Here is a 19,711-nt window from a genome sequence, read left to right on the forward strand (position 1 = left end):
AACGTAAACCATGAAGGTACAATTTAAATCCACACTTATAAAACAGATAGTTACTAGACTGACTTGAACACTGTCAGGTTTAACACTGATTTTAGACTGCCAAAAGGAAAATAAAAAGCTTTATTACAGCTGCCCTGACCAGATTCCATACTGTGTTCTCTCCTGGACAATACCCTTCAGTAACACTGAAAAACTCGTGGTGGCGCACGCCTGTAGAGCCAGCTACTCGGGAGGCCAAGGCAGGAGGATCGCTTGAGCCCAGGAGACTGAAGTTGCAGTGAGCTATGACGACACCACTGCACTCCAGCCCAGGCAACAGAGCGAGACCCTGTCTTGGCGGGGGGTGGCGTGGGGGACACCAGGAGCAATGGCTCGTGCTTGTAATCCCAGCACTTTAGGAGGCCAAGGCAGGAGGATCGCTTGAAGCCAGGAGTTCAAGACCAGACTGGGCAACATAGCAACACCCCGTCTCTACAAAAAATTTAAAAATTAGCCGGGCGTGGTGGCATGCACCTATAGTCCCAGCTACTCAGGAGGCTGAGGCAGGAAGATCGCTTAAGCCCAGGAGTTTGAGGTTTCAGTGAGCTAAGATGACGCCACTGTACTGTAGCCCAGGTGACAGAGCAAGGAAGGAAGGAAGGAAAGAAGGAAGGAAGGAAGGAAGGGAGGGAGGGAGGGGAAGGGGAAGAAAAGAAAGGGAAGGGGAAGAGAGGGGATGGGAGAGGAGGGGAGAGGAAGGGAGGAAAGGGAGGAAAGAAGGAGGAAAGAAAGATCATAGTGTGTCTGGATTGTTAGGGACTTAGAAGTCATATTACGTTGAATTGAAATATTGGGAATTTTTATCCTAGGCAAGAAAGGAATACAAAGACATGACGGATCTCCAAATTCTCGAAAGACTGTGTGATAGTTATTAGTGGCATTCACCAAGCATTCTAGTTCTCCCCCATGCTGGGCACATAGTAAAACTACACTGGCACATCCTGCCCACCCCACTCCCTATCTTGTGGCTATGCTAGGGTCACTTGACTACTTTTGGCAAATGAGTTACAAATAGAAGTGACATGTGTCATCTCTGGGCCAGAGGAGTTATTACTACCTAGGGAAGACCTTCCAAAGCTTTCTTTTCCTCTGCTGCATCTGAGATACGGGGTCCTTTGTCAGCCTGAGTCCCCGACTGAGCATGATGAGAAAAGCCCCACTCTGCGCCCACCACGGGCATGTGGATAATCATTAAGTGTGAAGAGAAAAATAAAACCTTGAGGTTTCTTTTACCCTTTTAAGATGGGAGACCGTTATTTTGGCAGGAAGACTAAGATTATCCTGACTGATCCAGGCTGTCAGGTGGAAAGATTAGAATCAATCTGTATCACATCAAGTGTATAGAAACAGAAGAAATTTCAGCTCAGCACTAAGAAAAAACTTCTAACAATTTCCAATTGCAATGACTATTTTAACACGGGTGAGTTTCTAGTCACTGAAAGTGTTCCAAACAGATGCTGGATAATCAAGTGCAGTGGCTAAAGAGGGAAGTTAAGCATCTAAGAAGTAGAGGAAGTAGGTAACTAAATTATCTAAAATCATTTCTGCCCTTTAGATGCTCTGACTGAACTTATAGATACAGCTAGAAACGAAGGCGAGAGGAAGAAAGAGAACGAGAAAGAAGGGATTTTTCCCTTAAGACAAAAATAAACAACTAGTACTTAGCAGTTTCTGGGCAGTGTTTCCTGATTACAATGCCAAAGTACGCACAGCTTCTTCTTGAAAAAGTGAATCAAGTTTTATTCTCACTTATGAATTTTTTAAATATTTTAAATACAATTTTCAAATTTCTTTGTAGTACATGACTACATCAATTTTATTGCCATTTTGCTGGGTTTTAAAAAACCTGAATACATCATCACTAGATAAAGTCAATTCCATATAAATTAAACGAACCTACATCAAATATTTTTAGAAAGCCACCCTGAAGTGTTGAGTCTGCCTAAAGGAACAAGTCTGTCTATTCTGGTTTCCAAAACTAATACCTGTGAGACAAGCCTGAAGCCCAATAACAATTAAGTTAAGAAAAGAAATTACCAATAAAGGCATAGTGTCATAAAATGCTAATCATTTATAGTTATTGCTATAATCTCATATTTGTTAGGAATTACATACCTTTCAGAAAATGTTCATACAGAAAATCCTCAATTCCTGAGGATAACTGATGCCAGAAAAAGGCCTCTTAGAGTGAATTCACTTAAAACAGGAACAAAAATTTCACTGTAAATAACAAAGAAAACTAAAAGTTTCACTTACTTTTTTTGGCTTATATTTTTAAAACATTCAGTTTGTAACTACAACTGCACTAACCCTCAGGATGAACAGAGAAAAAAATCAGCTGTTGAGTTTGGGGGAGAAAGTTTCTTCTGAAAATTTGTATGACAGCACAATACTAGATTCCGTCTGACGGGCACAGCATGATCATAAGAACATTTTGGCAGGTCACTGCTGCCAAAATATTTCAAGATTTCATCAAGTTTCCCAAGAACCTCTATATCCTTTGAAATTTAAGGTTTGTTTTTTTTTTTTGGAGGGGTCTGCTTGGTTTTCACCTAGATTGCATTTCTGATTATCTAATCTAACCTCCAAATCCTTATTTATCCTCAGCTCCACAGACAGATTCAAGCAAGTACTCAAGTTATTCAATTTCACCTTGAAATCAATTTACCAGCATTAATATTCTACTGTCAGTTATTCTCCAAGAATCAAAAAGGGACACATTCCAAAAAGTCACAGACGAGCTAGGCTTGGGCAAGAAGTTAGATTATTTGAGCAGGGGCAAATTCTATATGAGATTAATTCATTAATGAATAGTTTCACATAATGACGAGGTTTGCTCCAATGAAGCGACCTTGTACTGCGTGAGTTCTGATAAATGAGAACCTCTATAACTCACTTAACGATCTCAAAAGTTTTGTGAGGTGGCTGGTGTCTACATTTTACAGAAATAAGATGAACAAATAATATATTTACCCCAAAGCACAGAGAAAACCAATGAAGAGCCCTGATTAAAAACCTAAGCCTCCCAATAGCTCCCATCACATCACTACACCGTCTCCATGACATATATTCACTCGACAATCCACAGTCATTGACCCACATCTAAGTGCCAGACACTGTGCTACGCAGTAGAGAGAGGGAAGACAGTGCAGGGAGGGCTGAAAAGAGAGAGAAGCAAGATAAGAGAACTACCAGCACTATAGTACAAACACACAGTGGAACATTATTCTGCCTGAAAAAGGGACTTCTGATTCAGGCTACAACGTGGATGGACCTTGAGGACATTATGCTGAGTGAAATAAGCCAGGAAGAGAAGGCTAAATCCTACTTGCCTCCGTCTGGCTGCGACACATAGAGCAGGCAACCTCACAGAGACAGAAAGCAGCATGGTGGCTGCCGGGGGCTGCGGGGCAGGGAGGGACAGGGAGAGACAGGGAGCTGGCGTTTGATGGGTACAGAGCGTCAGTTCTGTAAGATGAAGAAAGTTCTGGAGATGGTGGTCGTAATGGTTGCACAACAATGTAAATGTACTTGATGCCAATGCACTATACGCACTTAAAAATCGTTAAAATGGTAAATTTCACTGTAATTTTTAAAAAATAAATTTTTCTTAGAAAAGAAGTAGATGACACACAAAAAACAAACAAAAACTACCATCAAGAAAAATCTCAAGTGTGGTGGAGGAGACAGCCAAGAAGACCGAGTGTGGCAGCAGAGTGTGAAAAGGCCAGCGCGGGGTGCACCCGGAGTCCCCGTCACTCGGAGGCTAAGGCGGGAGGGTCGCTCACCCAGGAATTCGAGAACAGCCGGGGCAACATAGTGAGACCTTACCTCAAAAAAAGAAATAAAGAGGTAGTGTGAATTTTAACAGACGTTTAATTAAAGGTAAGTATAATTAAGTTTTATGGTAATATACAGGAAATGGTCAGAGGAAGAGTACCTGACTAAACCTAGAGGTCAAAAACTTCCAAGACAAGTATCCAAAAGATAAAACGGATGAGTCAGCCCTGGGGAACAGCAAAGAAAGGCATTCCAGGTAAAAGGAACAGTGCCAAGAATCTAAGTCCTGAGAGGACTTAATCCACTTGGTGATCTCTTAAAATAAGTTAAATCAGTAGGTCTGGAACTGACAGAAGGTGAAAATAAAAAAGGAATGCATTAAATCACAAATGTCTTTGATGTTAAAAAAAAAAAAACACTGGTGTTTGACCTTAATCCTGACAGATTCAGGCCAAGAAATGGAAATGCCAAGAAAATTTTAAGCAAGGTGTGACAAAATCAGATCTGTATTTTAGAAAAATCACTTACATACAAATATTAAGTCTATCTTGACCAAAAGATAGAAAAAGATGCCCATCTTCAATGAGAAGCCCAAAAATCATTAAAAACCAACCTCAAGGTACTCTGAAAGAGCACAAGCTGCAAAAAAACACGCGTGTATAAAGACTGCCGCGTTAGCAATGACGCAGTCTACTTGTGATATAATTAATTCGACAGGACAGCTACTTTGGTGCTTTAAAATCTGGCTTACATGAATTTTAAAAGGCTATAAAGAACTAGTTAAAAATAGAATTATCCCTCTAAAATGAACTTAATGCCAACAACCCCAGCGAAATTCAACAGATGTCTATCTCTGCATTTTGTAGGGCTATTAAGTCTGTCTGCAATTAAAAAGTAAAGCTACAATTAGTCTGCAACATATTATAAACAACCCAAAGACCAAGCAATGGCATCCATGACAGTCTATGACAGTCAAGGTGAACTCTTTATATTAAGCAAAAATTCATTCAGACTCTCTGCAAATACCACGATGGTTTAGCATACAATGTTCCCCTCTCCGTTAACTAAAAATTTCAGGGACTCTTTCAAACGTACAACAGTAAAGAACACTGCATTGAGACGTTCCTTCCAGGTAACCCCCTCCACCTACCCAAAACCTCTCAGGGGACTAGTGGCCTCCTTTCCATCAATACAGCCAAGCAGTGCTCACTTCCAGCCAATCGCAACCCACTTCCTAAATCAGCTCCAAACCCAAACCCTTTCCAATATTGTACCTGGGGCCATACCTGCCTCCTGTGACAGCCCTCAAGACAGCAGCCTCCTGTACTGTCACAAATCTCTTCTGAGGGCCAAGAGAGAAAGAGAACAGTCACTCACTCAACACCGCCCTGACACTGTAATCTTCCCATCCCTTCTCTCTCTTGCTAAAATGAGAAGGCTCCTTACATACAATCCAAAGCCTCAGGAAAACAACAAACCACTGCCGCTGACTTCAGAGTTGCCTACTCTATGTCTGAAATCTATTAAAGGCGGTAGTAGGTTGTTTTAAAACACATGCTAGGGATGATGAGTTAACACGTGAAGTTCCCTCATCAAGAATATGCATTCTAGGGATGGGTAATTAATCTGAAAGTCTCTAGTCAAAAGTTGGCCATCTGAAGGTGCTTCCATATAAGCCTTTAGCTCAATGGAAATTAGAAATGGTCTTGTAACTGGTGAAAATAATGTAGTGTAGCTCTGAATTAAAGACCAGTCACTACGACTGTGTGATTTTTCCCTACAAGAACTGAGCTGGTTGCATAGCTGCTTGCCAGACAAGGGGTAAGAGAGTCGGACTCAACCAAGACATTAGAGAAAGAAACAGGAAAGAGAATCCACGGTGTTTGCAAGGGAGCGATCATGATGGGTCACGGACTCATCTTCAGTACGGAAGAATCTGAGGACAGGAAGGGGTTGATTACTGGGAAAGCGGAAGAAGCAATGGATCAGAGATGTCAAAGTCAAAGGACTACAGTGTCGAGAGTATAAAGGCAAGTAAACTGGAAGAACAAAGAGAATGGAACCCTTGAAGTCAAGATTTCTCAGGTGATACAGTTACTGGTGATGACAAATTTTCAAGTATAAAATACAAGAAAACTGGGCCACACTGAGTATGCTGGTAAAAGTAATATACCTAAAAATCTGTTATCACTTAAGTAATTACTATCATTGTGACAATTTTGTCTTCATAGAGAACTACATATAGAATATATTAAAATGCTGAAACCAAACATTCAAACAGAAACCATGAGATACTATACTCATGTGTGTTAATTTAAATCTATTAGACTCAGCATGTGTGCTCTAGAGACAAATTGCCTAGATTCCAATTCCAGCTCAGCCAGCTGTTAGCTGAGTGCCTCCACTTCCATGCTGGCAAATGGGCTGTTATTAGTACCTGCTTCATAGGATTGCTGGAGAATTGTGTAAGTTGCCATACGTAGAGAGCTGAGGATGATGCCTGGCACACAGTGAATGCTATATACATGTTAGCTACTATTAATGTTCTTAGAGTTTAAGACTTTGCTACTTTCATGGTAAACTTCTATCAAAAACTAAGGAGACTAAAGTAATGGACTGATTTTGAGATAAGGCATTTTGCTTGAAGCATTCATTTAATAAGAGTAACATTTCTTATTAACTAGTTTGGTTTATAAGAATATGCTATACTTGTTTCACTAAGTCATTTTAAGGTGACAGAACAGGCTTTTTTAAACCTAAAAGGAAGATAAACACATAGCTTAATAAACTAGAAAGAAATATGACCTGCAATGACCGGAGGTGAGACTTGAGTTGTCTGTCCTGTAACTGCTTTACTATTAATTGGTTTTGCAAAGATCAGCTTCGTGATTACTGGACCAGAGGTTGGTGTTCGAGGCTTCTTAGCAATCTGAAACATATAAATAACTATGAAGACCATTTGTTTCTATAAAACACCTATTAAATCAAAAATTATGAAAAGGATGCATACACAGTAGGACGTGTGAAACCAGCGCATTTAACAAAATCTAGGTATTAATGTTGAAAACATTTAAAATGCAGCCATTCATCAAAATATTAAAATGATCACATCCTTAAGCCCATATATAACAATACCTTTGCATTTTATTATAAATCCTTATTTTAGTCCCTTGGATATATTCATATGATGAAAATCAGATCCATGATTAAAAATTATTAATAAATAATAATGTTTAATAATAAAATATTATGGCACAGCAATATTATTTTTCAAAATAACAAATTATTCAATAATAAAAAGATAAAGTTAATAAACTACAGTACAAATGATGAACCCACCTATATATACAATTACATTGGCCCCTGGATGCAAAATATAAATACACATCAAAGATAGGCTTATGCTTAGATTTTCAACTCTAGATCTATATCAGGTGTAGACAAAGGAAGAATTGAACAAGTTAAAGTCTTAGGATACAAAAGAAACAAGTCTGGTAGAACAAAGACTATTATAAAGGCAAAGGCTCTGAAATATTATTTGCTAAAATACTGTTTACTATACTTTAAATTCCATGAAGGGAGGGTCTCTATTTTATTCATCTTTGATCTGAAGTTATATATCGGCCAATTGTTGACCTGAACTAAAATTAAAATTCTCCACAAGCCAAAGAAGGTAGAGTTACCAGTGTTTTTATATTGAAATTACCACCATTTGCAAAGACATAGCTGCTTTTGAAAGAAGCAGAAATTTACCAATTATAAAAACCGAAGAATTTTAGAGTGAACATTAGAACATTAAATATTAAAACATTAAATATTAATCTTATCTTTTGGCAGATAAGAAAATTGAAACCCTGAAAGCACTATCTATTATAAGAAATAATGACTCAAATGAATGAACATAACCAGCTTGAATAACAGAAATACACCAGAAGCTATAACAGATCACAAGACTAGATAAATATCAGCTCTTTGTGCTTCAAATTATAAATTAAACTAAACAACAAATTATCTTACACTCAGAATATATTATTTTCTTACACTCAGGACATATTATTGACAAGACAAAATGTATATGAAATACACAAATCACTTAAAAAATGTGATCATTACTATATTTAAAAATACCCAGCTTGCAAAACTATGACATACCCAAATAAACTTATAATTCTGCTTTAGAAAAGTGATGCAATTTAGAGACATACAGAAAAAACATTTCCCAAGTGTGATTATTGACTTAAAACTCCAAAGTCAAAATTTTACCTATATACATAGCATTAATGATCTCAAGAGGTAAAAGTATTGATGGTCTAGCTAGATCTGCCAGAAATCCATATCTAGCAATAATTAACCTTAGCTATAAAGATTATGGGCTTAAAGTATTTCCCCATTTTTAACTGATTTTCACAATCATATGAGTATATGAATACTTACCAATAAGGGCAAAAATATAAGCAATACAACCAAAAGCACATTGATTATTCAAACAAAGAATTTCATCTTGCCCTGTGGTTGTTTCTTTAGTGGTGCATTGCTGAAAATAACAATTCCCGTTCCATTAAGGAACGATGATTTTTTTGCATTATGAATTCAAGCTATCCTAGAACAATATTACTTTATTAAGTAAAGCAAAGCATAAAGGACCATTTTTAACAAGTTTATCTGATCAACAGATTAAAACAAAAATAAAAAAATTTTTTTAAAAACTTTACAAATAAGGTAGCCAAATATGTCATCAAATAATACAAGCAAGTAATTCTTGGCACTACATTGGATAGATTCAGGATCTAGTAAGGAGTTATGTTGTCCCAAACAGTTAGTTATTTACAATTCTTATATACGGTGCATAGGAAACATGGGAAAGTGTTTTTATATCTGTAATTAAATGTCACTATACCTCTGCTACTGACTCTGGCCTCAACTGTCACCTCTTTCCTTCCCGTTTTCAAGACTGGCCTCCTTCTTCCACCCTTCCCTATTGTCCATACCCTAATAGCCTCAATACTCTGATTAAATTTAAGACAACACTGAGGACTGTCTAGGGAAAAAAAAGAAAAACAACAATAGAGAATCCCTTACTCCATGTAATACTAAACTAAATATTCTGGTGTCTAAAAAGAAAAAAATATAGATGCATAGATTTTTGGTTTCTTTCTGTGCTTCAGAGCTTTGTACGTTTCTTCTGAGTTGGAAAGATTTGAATTGCCTAAAATAACTGGACAAGTAAAAGAATATTCCACATGTATTTCATTTTTGTTATTTGTTTAAAAATTGAAGTTCTTTTTTAATACATACAATCGGGTTTTAGGAAAGTAACAATAATAAAACAAGTTATAAGAATTAGACCCCAGTCTTTATTTTTATTGTCAATACTTGGGGAATTATAGCAGAGAACTAATGGATACAAGTACACTGGTCATTGGAACAGTATGTATACTTTGCTCTCATAAATGAAAAACATGACACTCTGATTCATGTTATCAGTTTCTTTTGAACATGATTATGATCCAAATTGCCAAAGCCAGATAAACTCTGATAAACCAATAAAAACAAGTTTCAAAACTTGAGGATAAGATGCTTGATGATGATAGGATATTTCACTCAAGAGATCCTCACCAAAAATAAGTATAAGGAACTGAGAGATAAGTGAGAGATGACAGCGAGCAAGAAAGAGCGCTAAATGTTTAACAGTGGCAGCAGGGACATGTACAGATTACAAAACTTGAAAAATCCTATAAAGTTCTTAAATGCAAAGCCCACGGGAAGTTTCCAATTCTTTTGCTAACATAGTAACCAAAACATTACTTCTAATTATCAGCTATGAGGGGATAGTTTCCCAAAACCTTCCTACTTCTTTATACATTTCCTTTACTACTTTAATTCATGCCTTCTCCTCTCTTCTCAAAAGCAGGGAATGCATTTTTGTTTCCTGGTCATAAATGGATCATTGTGTTTCTAAGAGTAGTGGTGGCCTAAGAAAGCCTATTTGGGCATGAAAATCTGGAAATCACTTAATATATGTTCTAGCAACCTTCTAACTTAGGGTCCTAGTCATATTAATAATAGGTACCATTTTGAAGGATCTTCAGTGTTTTGAGAACCATACTATGTATTTCATCATGATCAGTCATCTTAAGCTAAAGTCAAAATCTCAGAGAAGTAACCTACCTAAAGGTCCAGAACTGGTAGGATAGCATAGCGGCAACTCAAACCCAGTTGGCCCAGCTCTAAAGCCTACACATTATTATCTTCCATCATATGTCACTGTCTTTCCCATATTGCAAACCTGCGTCATGGCAATGAATAGTAAACTCCAAGTAAGCAGCACACACTGGCCAGCACGCACTACTGATACCAATGAGGGTTTCTCAGAGCAACAAGGTTTTCCCACCCTTTGGCCATCTGTTAACTGAAAAAATTTTATCTCCATGATTTCTTGAAAGCCCTGCAGCTAGTCTGGCATCTTTAAACCAGCAAAACATCCTTGTAATCAAACTACCATGAAGAATAAAATGCATTTTAAAATGAGTAAAAGGCAATAAATACATTAATTTGGAATTTAACCAAAATCAAGTTTGCTCTAAGTTCTCTGGAAAATTTTTCATAAGCATTAGACATACCAAACTCAGAAAAAGAAACCACACAATTACTTAAAGCAACATTCAAAAGAATTCAGTAACAAGTACGCATTTAATAGCCCTACAAACACAACTACGAATCAGTTCAACTTTTTAAACATGCATTTTAATTAATAAGCCCCCTTTTTTTTTTTCTTTTACCTGTACTGTTTTTAACTGTTGGGTCTGTAACACAGAGGGCTGAGTTGTAGTATTAATCAGTTGACTTCCTGGGGTCAGTGCTGAGACACCAATGACAGGTTTCACCTCTGGCCTCCCTCCAATGGTAACTACTTTAATTTGCTGCGGTGGCAACTTAGCATCTCCTGACTGGGCCTGAGTGGTAACTTTCTGAGCTTGGGGTAGTTGGCTATGGGGCAGTGCTAAAACAATTGGTGAACCAGACTTGCCCAAAGTTGTTAAAATTAACTTCTGTCCATCTGGCTTAAGGGTCTGATTGCCAAGTTTAAGGTCAGATGTCTGTGATACTTTGTTTAAAATAATCTGATTGGCTGAGACAGTCACAGGAGTCTGAGCACCAAGTTTCTGAAGGCCACTTGGAAAAGCTGGTTTCACTGTGGTATTAGAATCTGCTTTAGTAATTGTGGTATTCACTGCAACTTGGTTAGTGTGGTTACTGTACACTGTGATTGGCTCCGTGGAAATGGGCGTGGCTGCAGCGTCCCCGGTAGAATTTATGTTGACAATTTCTTCCAGTTCTGTCTCCATGGGAATTGGGGATGAAACAATAACAGCCTCAATACTATCATCATCCACTAAAGTTATACCAGTGTCCATTATCTCCTCTGGAAGCAAACTATTCACCTCAGCTGGCACCACCTCCATGATCGTGCTCCTGCTAGAAAGCGGATCGGGCACTGCAACAAAAGTTGAAAAATAGGTAAGTTGCTAGGTTTCAAAACAGACGTCAGAGAAGAAAAAAATACTCAAGAAAAATACAAACGACAAAATAACCGCTTTTTATTGATGTATACTTGAATGAAGGATATTCTTCATGCTTTTATTTTTAACCAGGCCTCCATTCGTGTATTTATTTCTTATTTGGGTTAAACCATTTTAACACATCCTCAACCTTCAAAGAATCTGAAATATATGTCCTATGGAACACAAGACTAGAAGCAAATATTCTCATTCAACCTGCCTCAATCCAAAAGTGTCCCGCATGCAGGCAACCGTAAGTCGTGTAATCACATGAAACTCCTTTCCGATGCCCTCTCATGAAAGATTTTTATCTTTGATGTGCCTGATCATCTTATTTCTTCCCAGTTTTTTTTTTCTCCCTTTCATTGACAGACTTGAAAACTGCTGATTCACACGAGGAAATAAAAGTTTAAATGTTAACATATTGGATATTATTTGAAAATCCCCGATGAGCTAGGTCCTAGCACGAGGGTACCAGGCCACTTATAAAAATCCATCAAATATCCCAATTTCATGTTAAGGGAGTTTCTTGAGTAATCCATGTCAGCTCATGTGGTCTTGCAAGTTTGATCAATTGGCTTTATACCAAGAAAACTTTTATGTGGAAAAAAGACCCTCCTCAGCCATTTATAAGTGTCCAAAAGGGAACCATTTAAGAGTGTACTGCCAGTCCTCACAAAGGGGAAAAAAATGGTAACAATAAGAAAGCACATTATGGACAAATTAGCACTGTGATGCTTTTAGCCAAAGGTCATTCAGAGCTTCCAGTAAAGGAAATCAGTTCTGTTATCTTCACGTATCAAACACAGCACATCATGTTTATGACGAACTAAATAGCAGTAAATGATTTGCGCAGAGAACAAAGATCCATAGAAACCTAATCATCAACTTTCTTTTCTTCCCTTTATATTTTAAAAATATAAAAATACAATATGCATCCTAAGATTAAGTGTAACACACATGAATAGCAAGTTATAATTATCAGCATTGGCGAAGACTACTACTGCCAAAATAAACCATCATTACTGAGCACTTACTATGCATCACTGATGACGTAATTATCCTCATGACAACTTGGATATAGGTGCCACCATTATCCCCATTTTACAGGAGAGGAAATATAGAAAGGTCAAATAATTTGCCCAAGGTCACATAGCTACTAAATAGTAGAGCCAGGACTCAAACCCAGGATTTCATGATGCCAAAGCTAACAATTTTAATCACCCAATTGTATTGCCTTAAATTTTTACCACTGGTGTTTTTAAATGAAGAAAAAAATAAATCTACTGTAAATAAATCTCTTTTACAGTCAATCTCCTATCCCAAAATCTCACCCTATACAACCACTGATCTATTTTTTCATTATAGATTAGTTTGCCTTTTTGTTCATTCTGGTTTGTTTGGTTTTTTTTGGTTTGTTTTTTTTTTTTTGAGTGCCCTGGTGTCAGCCTCGCTCACAAAAACCTCAAACTCCAGGGCTCAAGCGATCCTCCCACGTCAGCCTTCCAAGTAGCTGGAATTTATAGGGATGCACCACCACATCTGGCTAATTTTTCTATTTTTAGTAGAAACAGTGTCTCGCTCTTGCTCAGGCTGGTCTCGAACTCCTCACCTCAAGAGATCTTCCTGCCTCAGCCTCCCAGAGTGCTGGGATTACAGGCATGATCCACCACGCCCAGCTTTTTGCTCATTCGAGAACTTCATATAAATGGAATGATATATTATGTACTCATGACATACAGCAATCATATACTATGAGTTTTTTCTCTCAGCATTCTTTTTCTATTATTTTTTTCTTTTTGGGAGACAGGGTCTTGCTCTGTTGCCCGAGGTAGAGTACAAGAGAGGCATCATCATAGCTCACTGCAGCCTCCAATTCCTAGGCTCAAGCGATCCTCCTGCCTCGACCTCCCAGGTAGCTGGGACTACAGGCACGTGCCACCATGCCTGGCTAATTTTTAAATTTTCTGGTAGAGGCAGGGCCTCGCTATTGCCAGGCTGGTCTTGAAATCCTGAGCTCAAGCGATCGTACCAGCTCAGCCTCCCAAAGTGCTAGGATTACAGGCGTGAGCCACCTCGCCTGGCCTCAGCATGCTTCCTGAGATTTATCTTTATTTTTGTACTTATTAGTAGTTGTGTTCCTCTTTATTAATGAGTAATATTCCATTATACAAATCTACCACAAAGTGTATATGCATTCACCTGTTAATGGACATTTAGAATGTTTCTAGTTTGGAACGATTATGAATAATGCTGCTAAGAACATCCAAATTCAAGTTTTTTGTAGATACATTTTTTTCTTTTCTTTTGAGTAAATACCTAGAAGTAGAACTGCTGGATCATAAAGTGAGTGTATTTTTAATTTTGCATGAAACTGCCAAACTATTTCCCAACTTGACAGTACCATTTTATACACACCAGCAATGTGTAAGAGCTTCAGCTGCTCCACAGCCTTGACAACAATTGGTACTGTCAGTTTGCTGGTCTTTTTAATTTTAGCCATTTTTGGATGGGCTCAGTGGCTCACACCTATAATCCGAGCACTTTGGGAGACCAAGGCGGGAGGATCCCTTGAGGCCAGGAGTTTGAGATCTGCTTGGGCAACACAGTGAGACCTTCTCTTTACAAAAAATACAAAGATTACCCAGGCGAGGTAGCACGTGCCTGAGGCTGAGGCAGGAGGATCACTTGAGACCAGCAGTTTGAGGCTGCTCTGAGCTATGATGACACCACAGCACTCTCGCCCAGGCAACAGAGTGAGACCCTGTCTCAAAAAAAAAAAAAAAATTCTCGCCATTCTAGTGGGCATGAAGTGGTATCTCATTGTGGTTTTAATTTGCAATTCCCAGATGACTAATGATGTTATGCATCTTTTCATGTACACACTGCCTATTTGTGTACCTTCTTTTGAAAAGTGCCTGTTAAAATCTTTGTCATGTTTTTCTTTTTAAAAATACTGGGTTTACAGTGTTCATATTGAGCTGGACAAGTTTTTTGCATACACGGCAAAATCACCAGTCACAGTAAGCTGCAGCTCAAAGGCATCACTAGGGTTTTGGGGCCCAGAGCACCAGCTCGCCTTGACCTGTGTCTCCTACGGGCATCCACGACACAGGCGTGTAAAACTACCAGCACCACAGGCATGCTCGGCAGGGAAAGTCACAGCGACAGGACACAACAAAGGCCCCGCCCACAGTCACCTTGCCCTGCGGTCAGCCTTGTCCAAGCCCCCCCAGCTGACTCTGGACACTGCGCCCTGCTGAAGGATGACTTCTGCACCCACATCCAACAGAGCCGTGGACGTTCGCTTCCTTCCTCTTCCTGAGGTTCCCCCAGCACATTTAGAGATGCGGGCATGGCCTTTGGTCCCCTTAGGGACACAGAGACCTCAGCCCAGCCCCTACTCATCTTTTCCCCTTAAAGCACCTGAAGTTAAAGAGCAGGAGCGGGGGGGGGGGGGGGGGGGGGGGGGGGGTCAGGTCACAGAGGAGACGGCAGCTCCACACCAATAAACAAAGACTTGCGTTTACTTTCATTTTCAAGCACCCACCCTGCAGCTCAAAGAAACTTCTAAGGTTTTCAACCCACCTGAAGCTACAGCCTCAACACCGACATCACGTTTCCATCTCTGAGGACTCCTGGACTCAGCAACCACAGCCACACGGCCGCTCAGCCATGTGCAACAACGGGGCTGAGTGTGCAATCACCCACGTCCCATTCAGACAGCTTGTTTCAACTCTACTGTCAGCTAAGCCTGTGAATATTGACAGGAAGAACAGGAGGACTCTCACTCCCAGTCCCTACTCCCCTTGCCCACGACCTGGGTGAGATCACTCACTTCCAGATGCCAGAGGGTCTTTCCGCACCTCCCAACCTAGCCCACGGAGCCCTCATCTTTCCTCTTTCGAAAAGCCACGCCTCTGCTAGCATCCGCTCCTCACGTCCAAATTGGCCAGAACTGGGAGGGGTCTGAGATTTTTATACCTTCTTTGCAAGCTGACAAAGTAGCCTAGTGCTGTTTCATGGAACCTGGCAGAAGACACAGTAGTCCTCGGTCAGAGACAAAGGTCCTTGACTCACAGCGGAGAAAGGAACACGAGCATCAAGTGTGTATCAGTTTCCCAAGAGCCCCCAAGGCCCACAGGGAAGACAAGGAGGGGCCCAGGTAAATGCCACAAACGCAGTGGGTTTGTACCGCAACTGAGAACCCCTGAGCCTAGGGAACCCAAACTTTTATAATGGGCTCAAGCAAACCTGCCCTTTGCCCAGAGGGAGATGCCATCTTTATTATACTGGACAATAAGCAAACCTGCCCTTTGCCCAGAGGGAGATGCCATCTTTATTATACTGGACAATAAGCAAACCTGTCCTTTGCTACAGAAGGAGACACTATCCCTATCGTCCAAAGAAGTTTGCTGTACAAGCAAGTATCCTTGAAAGGAGCGCTTAAAATAGCTGTCACTGCCTCACCTGCAAGAGGGACAGAAATGCAAAGACCCATGAAGAGCTGGGCACAACAGTGCACACCTGTAGTCCCAGCTACTCAGGCGGTGGGAGGATCAGTTGACGCCAGGAGTTCAAGGCTGTAGTACACTATGATCACACCTGTGAACAGCCACTGCACTCCAGCCTGGGCAACAGGGCCAGATCCCCCACTCCCCAAAATCTCTTTAAAAAAAAAAAAAAAAAAAAAGACTCATGGAGAATTGTCTCCCAACAGTGTATCTCCCTACTTATTTATCTTAGCAATGTTGAGCAATTCAAGGGCATAGGTCTTACACATATTTTGTTAACTTTATCCTTATTTCATGTTTTTGATGCTGTTATAAATGGCCTTCCCCCCACCCATTTTCCAATTGTTTACTGGTATGGAGAAATAAAATTGATTTTTATATATTGTCCATATATCCTACAACCTAGTTAACTCACATATTAATTTTGGCAGCTTTTCAATGTAGATTCCTTAAGATATTTTACAAAGACAATCCATGTTATCTGCAAGTAACATCTGTTTTTCTTCTTTTCCAATCAGCATATTTTTTATTTCTTTTGTCTTACTACACTTGCTAGGACCTCCAGAAAAACACTGACTGTAAGTGGTGAGAGCAGACATCCTTGCCTCGTTCCCAGTCTTATCTGTTAGGCGTGGGCTTTTCACAGATTTCCTTCACCAGGTTGAGAAAATTCACTTCTATCCCCTGTTTGCAGAGTTTTTTCTTAAGGGTAACTGGATGTTTAATTCTGTCATATGCTTTTTCTGCAACTAGTGAAATAATCATATGGCTTTTCATTTTTTCAGTCTCTGAATTATATTGGTTTTTTGATGACTAAACCAATTTTGCATTCCTGAAATAAACCCCCTTTCTTCGTATATATTGATGAATTCTATTTTGCTAATATTTTGTTAAACATTTTTGTCTATGTGCATGAGGGATATTGATGTGTAGTTTTCTTATAGCGTCTACCTAGGGACAGTGCTAGGCTAATACGATGGGGTGGGGTGGTTGCCTTCCAATTTTCAGGAAAAGTTTGCAAAGGATTGTTTACTTCTTCCTTAAATATTTGCTAGAAGTCACCAGTGAGGCCATCGAGATAGAAAGCTTCCTTGTGGGAAGGTTTTAAACTGTGTGTGTGTGTATATAGTTTTTTGGTTTTGGGTTTTGTTTTTTTTTTTTTTTGAGACAGGGTCTCGATCTGCCACCCAGGCTAGAGTGCAGTGTCATCATCATAGCTCACTGCAACCTCAAACTCTTGGGCTCAAGCCATCCTCCTGCCTCAGCCTCCCATGTAGCTGGGACTGCAGGTGCATGCCACCCACCTGGCTAATTTTTCTATTTTTGTAGGGGTGGGGTTGTCTCGCTCCTGCTCAGGCTGGTCTCAAACTCCTGGCCTCAACCGATCCTTCACCTCAGCCTCCCAAAGTGCTAGGATTACAGGTGTCAGCCACTGTGCTTGGCCTTTATTTTCTTGAATAGAGGTAGGGTTATTCAGGTTATCTCTTTCTTCTTGAGTGACCTTTGACATTTGAGAGTTTGGTGTCTTTCAAGGAATTTGTCTATTTTCTGAGTTGCTAAATGTATTAGCATAAAGTTATACATGATATTCTTTTATCTCAATGTCTGTAGGATCTGTAGAATAGTCTTTCTTCATATTGGTAATGTGTCTTCTCTCCTTTTTTTCTTGATTAGTCTGGCTCAGGGGTAGGGAACCTGCAGCCTTAAGGCCACATGTGGGTCCTTATGACTCAATCCAAATTTTACAGAACAAATCCTTTTATTTTTACTAATACATTTTTGTCATTTATATTTTCATTTTATTTTTAAAATGAATGTATTTAAAATGCTAAAGAATAAAGTAAGTTTCAACGAAATAATCCTCCCAGATTGACCAGCACAATTAGAAGAGGAAACCATAAGGGCTAACTTGACGGCTGCTACCCTCATGATTTAGTTCTAACTCCCCCCACGTGACGGGCACCACTACCACACGAGGCTGGTTGGCGAGAGTTTATGGGGGTCCAGCACACCAGTCTGTTACCAGCTTTTGACAATGGTGCACTGTGTTTCTGTTTGAAGTGGAGTTTGTGAACAGTTGCACAGCTCAACAGTATTTTTTAATTCTGTCTGCCTAACAGCCCATCATGTCCAAGAAGACCAGGAGAACGCTGAAGGAAGAAAACAGATTTTTTAAGGAGGATTGGGAATTGCAATGTTATCTTTTTCTGCTAAAGATAAGATGATTTGCTTGCTTTGTGATACTGCAATATCAACATTAAAGAAATTCAATGCTGATCAGCATTGTCGCACTTATAAGGACCACACGTATTTTAAATTAGAAAGAGAGTTGCAAAAGGTAGTATTGTAGAAATTAAAAGATGAACAGCAAAAGCAAAGATAATTCTCTCAAGCAACAATAAGACCTGAAAATAATGCCAATGAAGCAATTTATAAAGTAGCTTCTATACTTGGGGGAAAAAAGGGAAACCATTCAGTGATGCAGAAATTGTGAAAAAATGCACTGTCAGAGTTGCAGGATGAATCAATTGATACTACTGATCCAGTGCAGGTTTTATACTTCATTTGGGTCATAACAGAAGATTTTCTTTGCTATGAAGAGTTCCTCACTCTGGGCACTCTTGCGAACAGAACATGGTGAATAGATACCTTCAATGACTTTCAAGATAAATGTCATGAGGTTGGACTGAATTTGGTAAATTTAGTGAGTGTTATGTACAGAGGGTGCACCTTCCATGACAGGAAAACAGGAAGGGTTTATTGCACAGATAGAAAAAAGTATTAACAGTGGCCGGGCGCGGTGGCTCACGCCTGTAATCCTAGCACTCTGGGAGGCTGAGGCGGAAGGACGGCTTGAGCTCAGGAGTTCGAGACCAGCCTGACCAAGAGCAAGACCCCATCTCTACTAAAAATAGAAAGAAATTAGCCAAACAACTAAAAATAGAAAAAATTAGCTGGGCATGGTGGCGCATGCCTATAGTCCCAGCTACCCAGGAGGCTGAGGCAGTAGGATTACTTGAGCCCAGGAGTTGGAGGCTGCTGTGAGCGAGGCTGATGCCACGGCACCCTAGCCCAGGCGAGAGAGTGAGACTCTGTCTCAAAAAAAAAAAAAAAAGAAAAGAAAAAAGTATTAACAGGCCGGGCGCGGTGGCTCACGCCTGTAATCCTAGCTCTGGGAGGCCGAGGCGGGTGGATCGCTCGAGGTCAGGAGTTCGAGACCAGCCTGAGCAAGAGTGAGACCCCGTCTCTACTAAAAATAGAAAGAAATTATCTGGCCAACTAAACATATATATACAAAAAAATTAGCCGGGCATGGTGGCTCATGCCTGTAGTCCCAGCTACTCGGGAGGCTGAGGCAGTAGGATCGCTTAAGCCCAGGAGTCTGAGGTTGCTGTGAGCTAGGCTGATGCCACGGCACTCACTCTAGCCCTGGCAACAAAGTGAGACTCTGTCTCAAAAAAAAGAAAAAAAAGAAAAAGAAAAAAGTATTAACAGATCCAGATGCTCTCATTTCTTTTCATTGTATCTTTTTAGCTTTTTAGCAAAAATCTCTGTGCTAAAGATACTATTTTTAAGTGATACTTTGCAACAAGTTATAAGCCTTGTTAACTATATTGATGGTGCAAATGCAACACTGCATCATCATCCGTTTCCTACCACACTAAAGTTTAATGATGAGGTATTCAGTGTGGATTTGCTATATCATTGTAAAGTGTGTTAGCTATCGTGGGACAGGTGTTAGCCAGAATTTTATCTCTGCAAGGACAGATAGTTAAATTTTACGAAGAACAGAATCCGCAATGTGAATTACTGAAAGAT

General features: G+C 39.7%; 1 protein-coding gene across 2 annotated transcripts in view; it reads right to left on the reverse strand.

The window, feature by feature from the left end:
• The window catches only part of LIN54 (lin-54 DREAM MuvB core complex component), a 62,675-nt gene that overhangs the window by 31,516 nt on the left and 11,448 nt on the right, over positions 1–19,711 (reverse strand). Inside the window, exons 2-3 of one of the 2 annotated variants that reach the window (XM_045536680.1) lie at positions 11,262–11,314; positions 6,625–6,748 (exon numbers count right to left, since the gene is read on the reverse strand). In XM_045536680.1, coding sequence (XP_045392636.1) covers positions 6,625–6,748; positions 11,262–11,282 — 145 coding nt within the window. In that variant the 5' untranslated portion in view covers positions 11,283–11,314. Of the gene's footprint in view, positions 1–6,624; positions 6,749–10,598; positions 11,315–19,711 lie in introns of both variants that reach the window. The other variant, XM_045536679.1, reaches the window with a different exon arrangement.

The sequence above is a fragment of the Lemur catta genome, chromosome 24 (genome assembly GCF_020740605.2).
Source record: "Lemur catta isolate mLemCat1 chromosome 24, mLemCat1.pri, whole genome shotgun sequence".
NCBI classification, from domain to species: Eukaryota; Metazoa; Chordata; class Mammalia; order Primates; family Lemuridae; genus Lemur; species Lemur catta.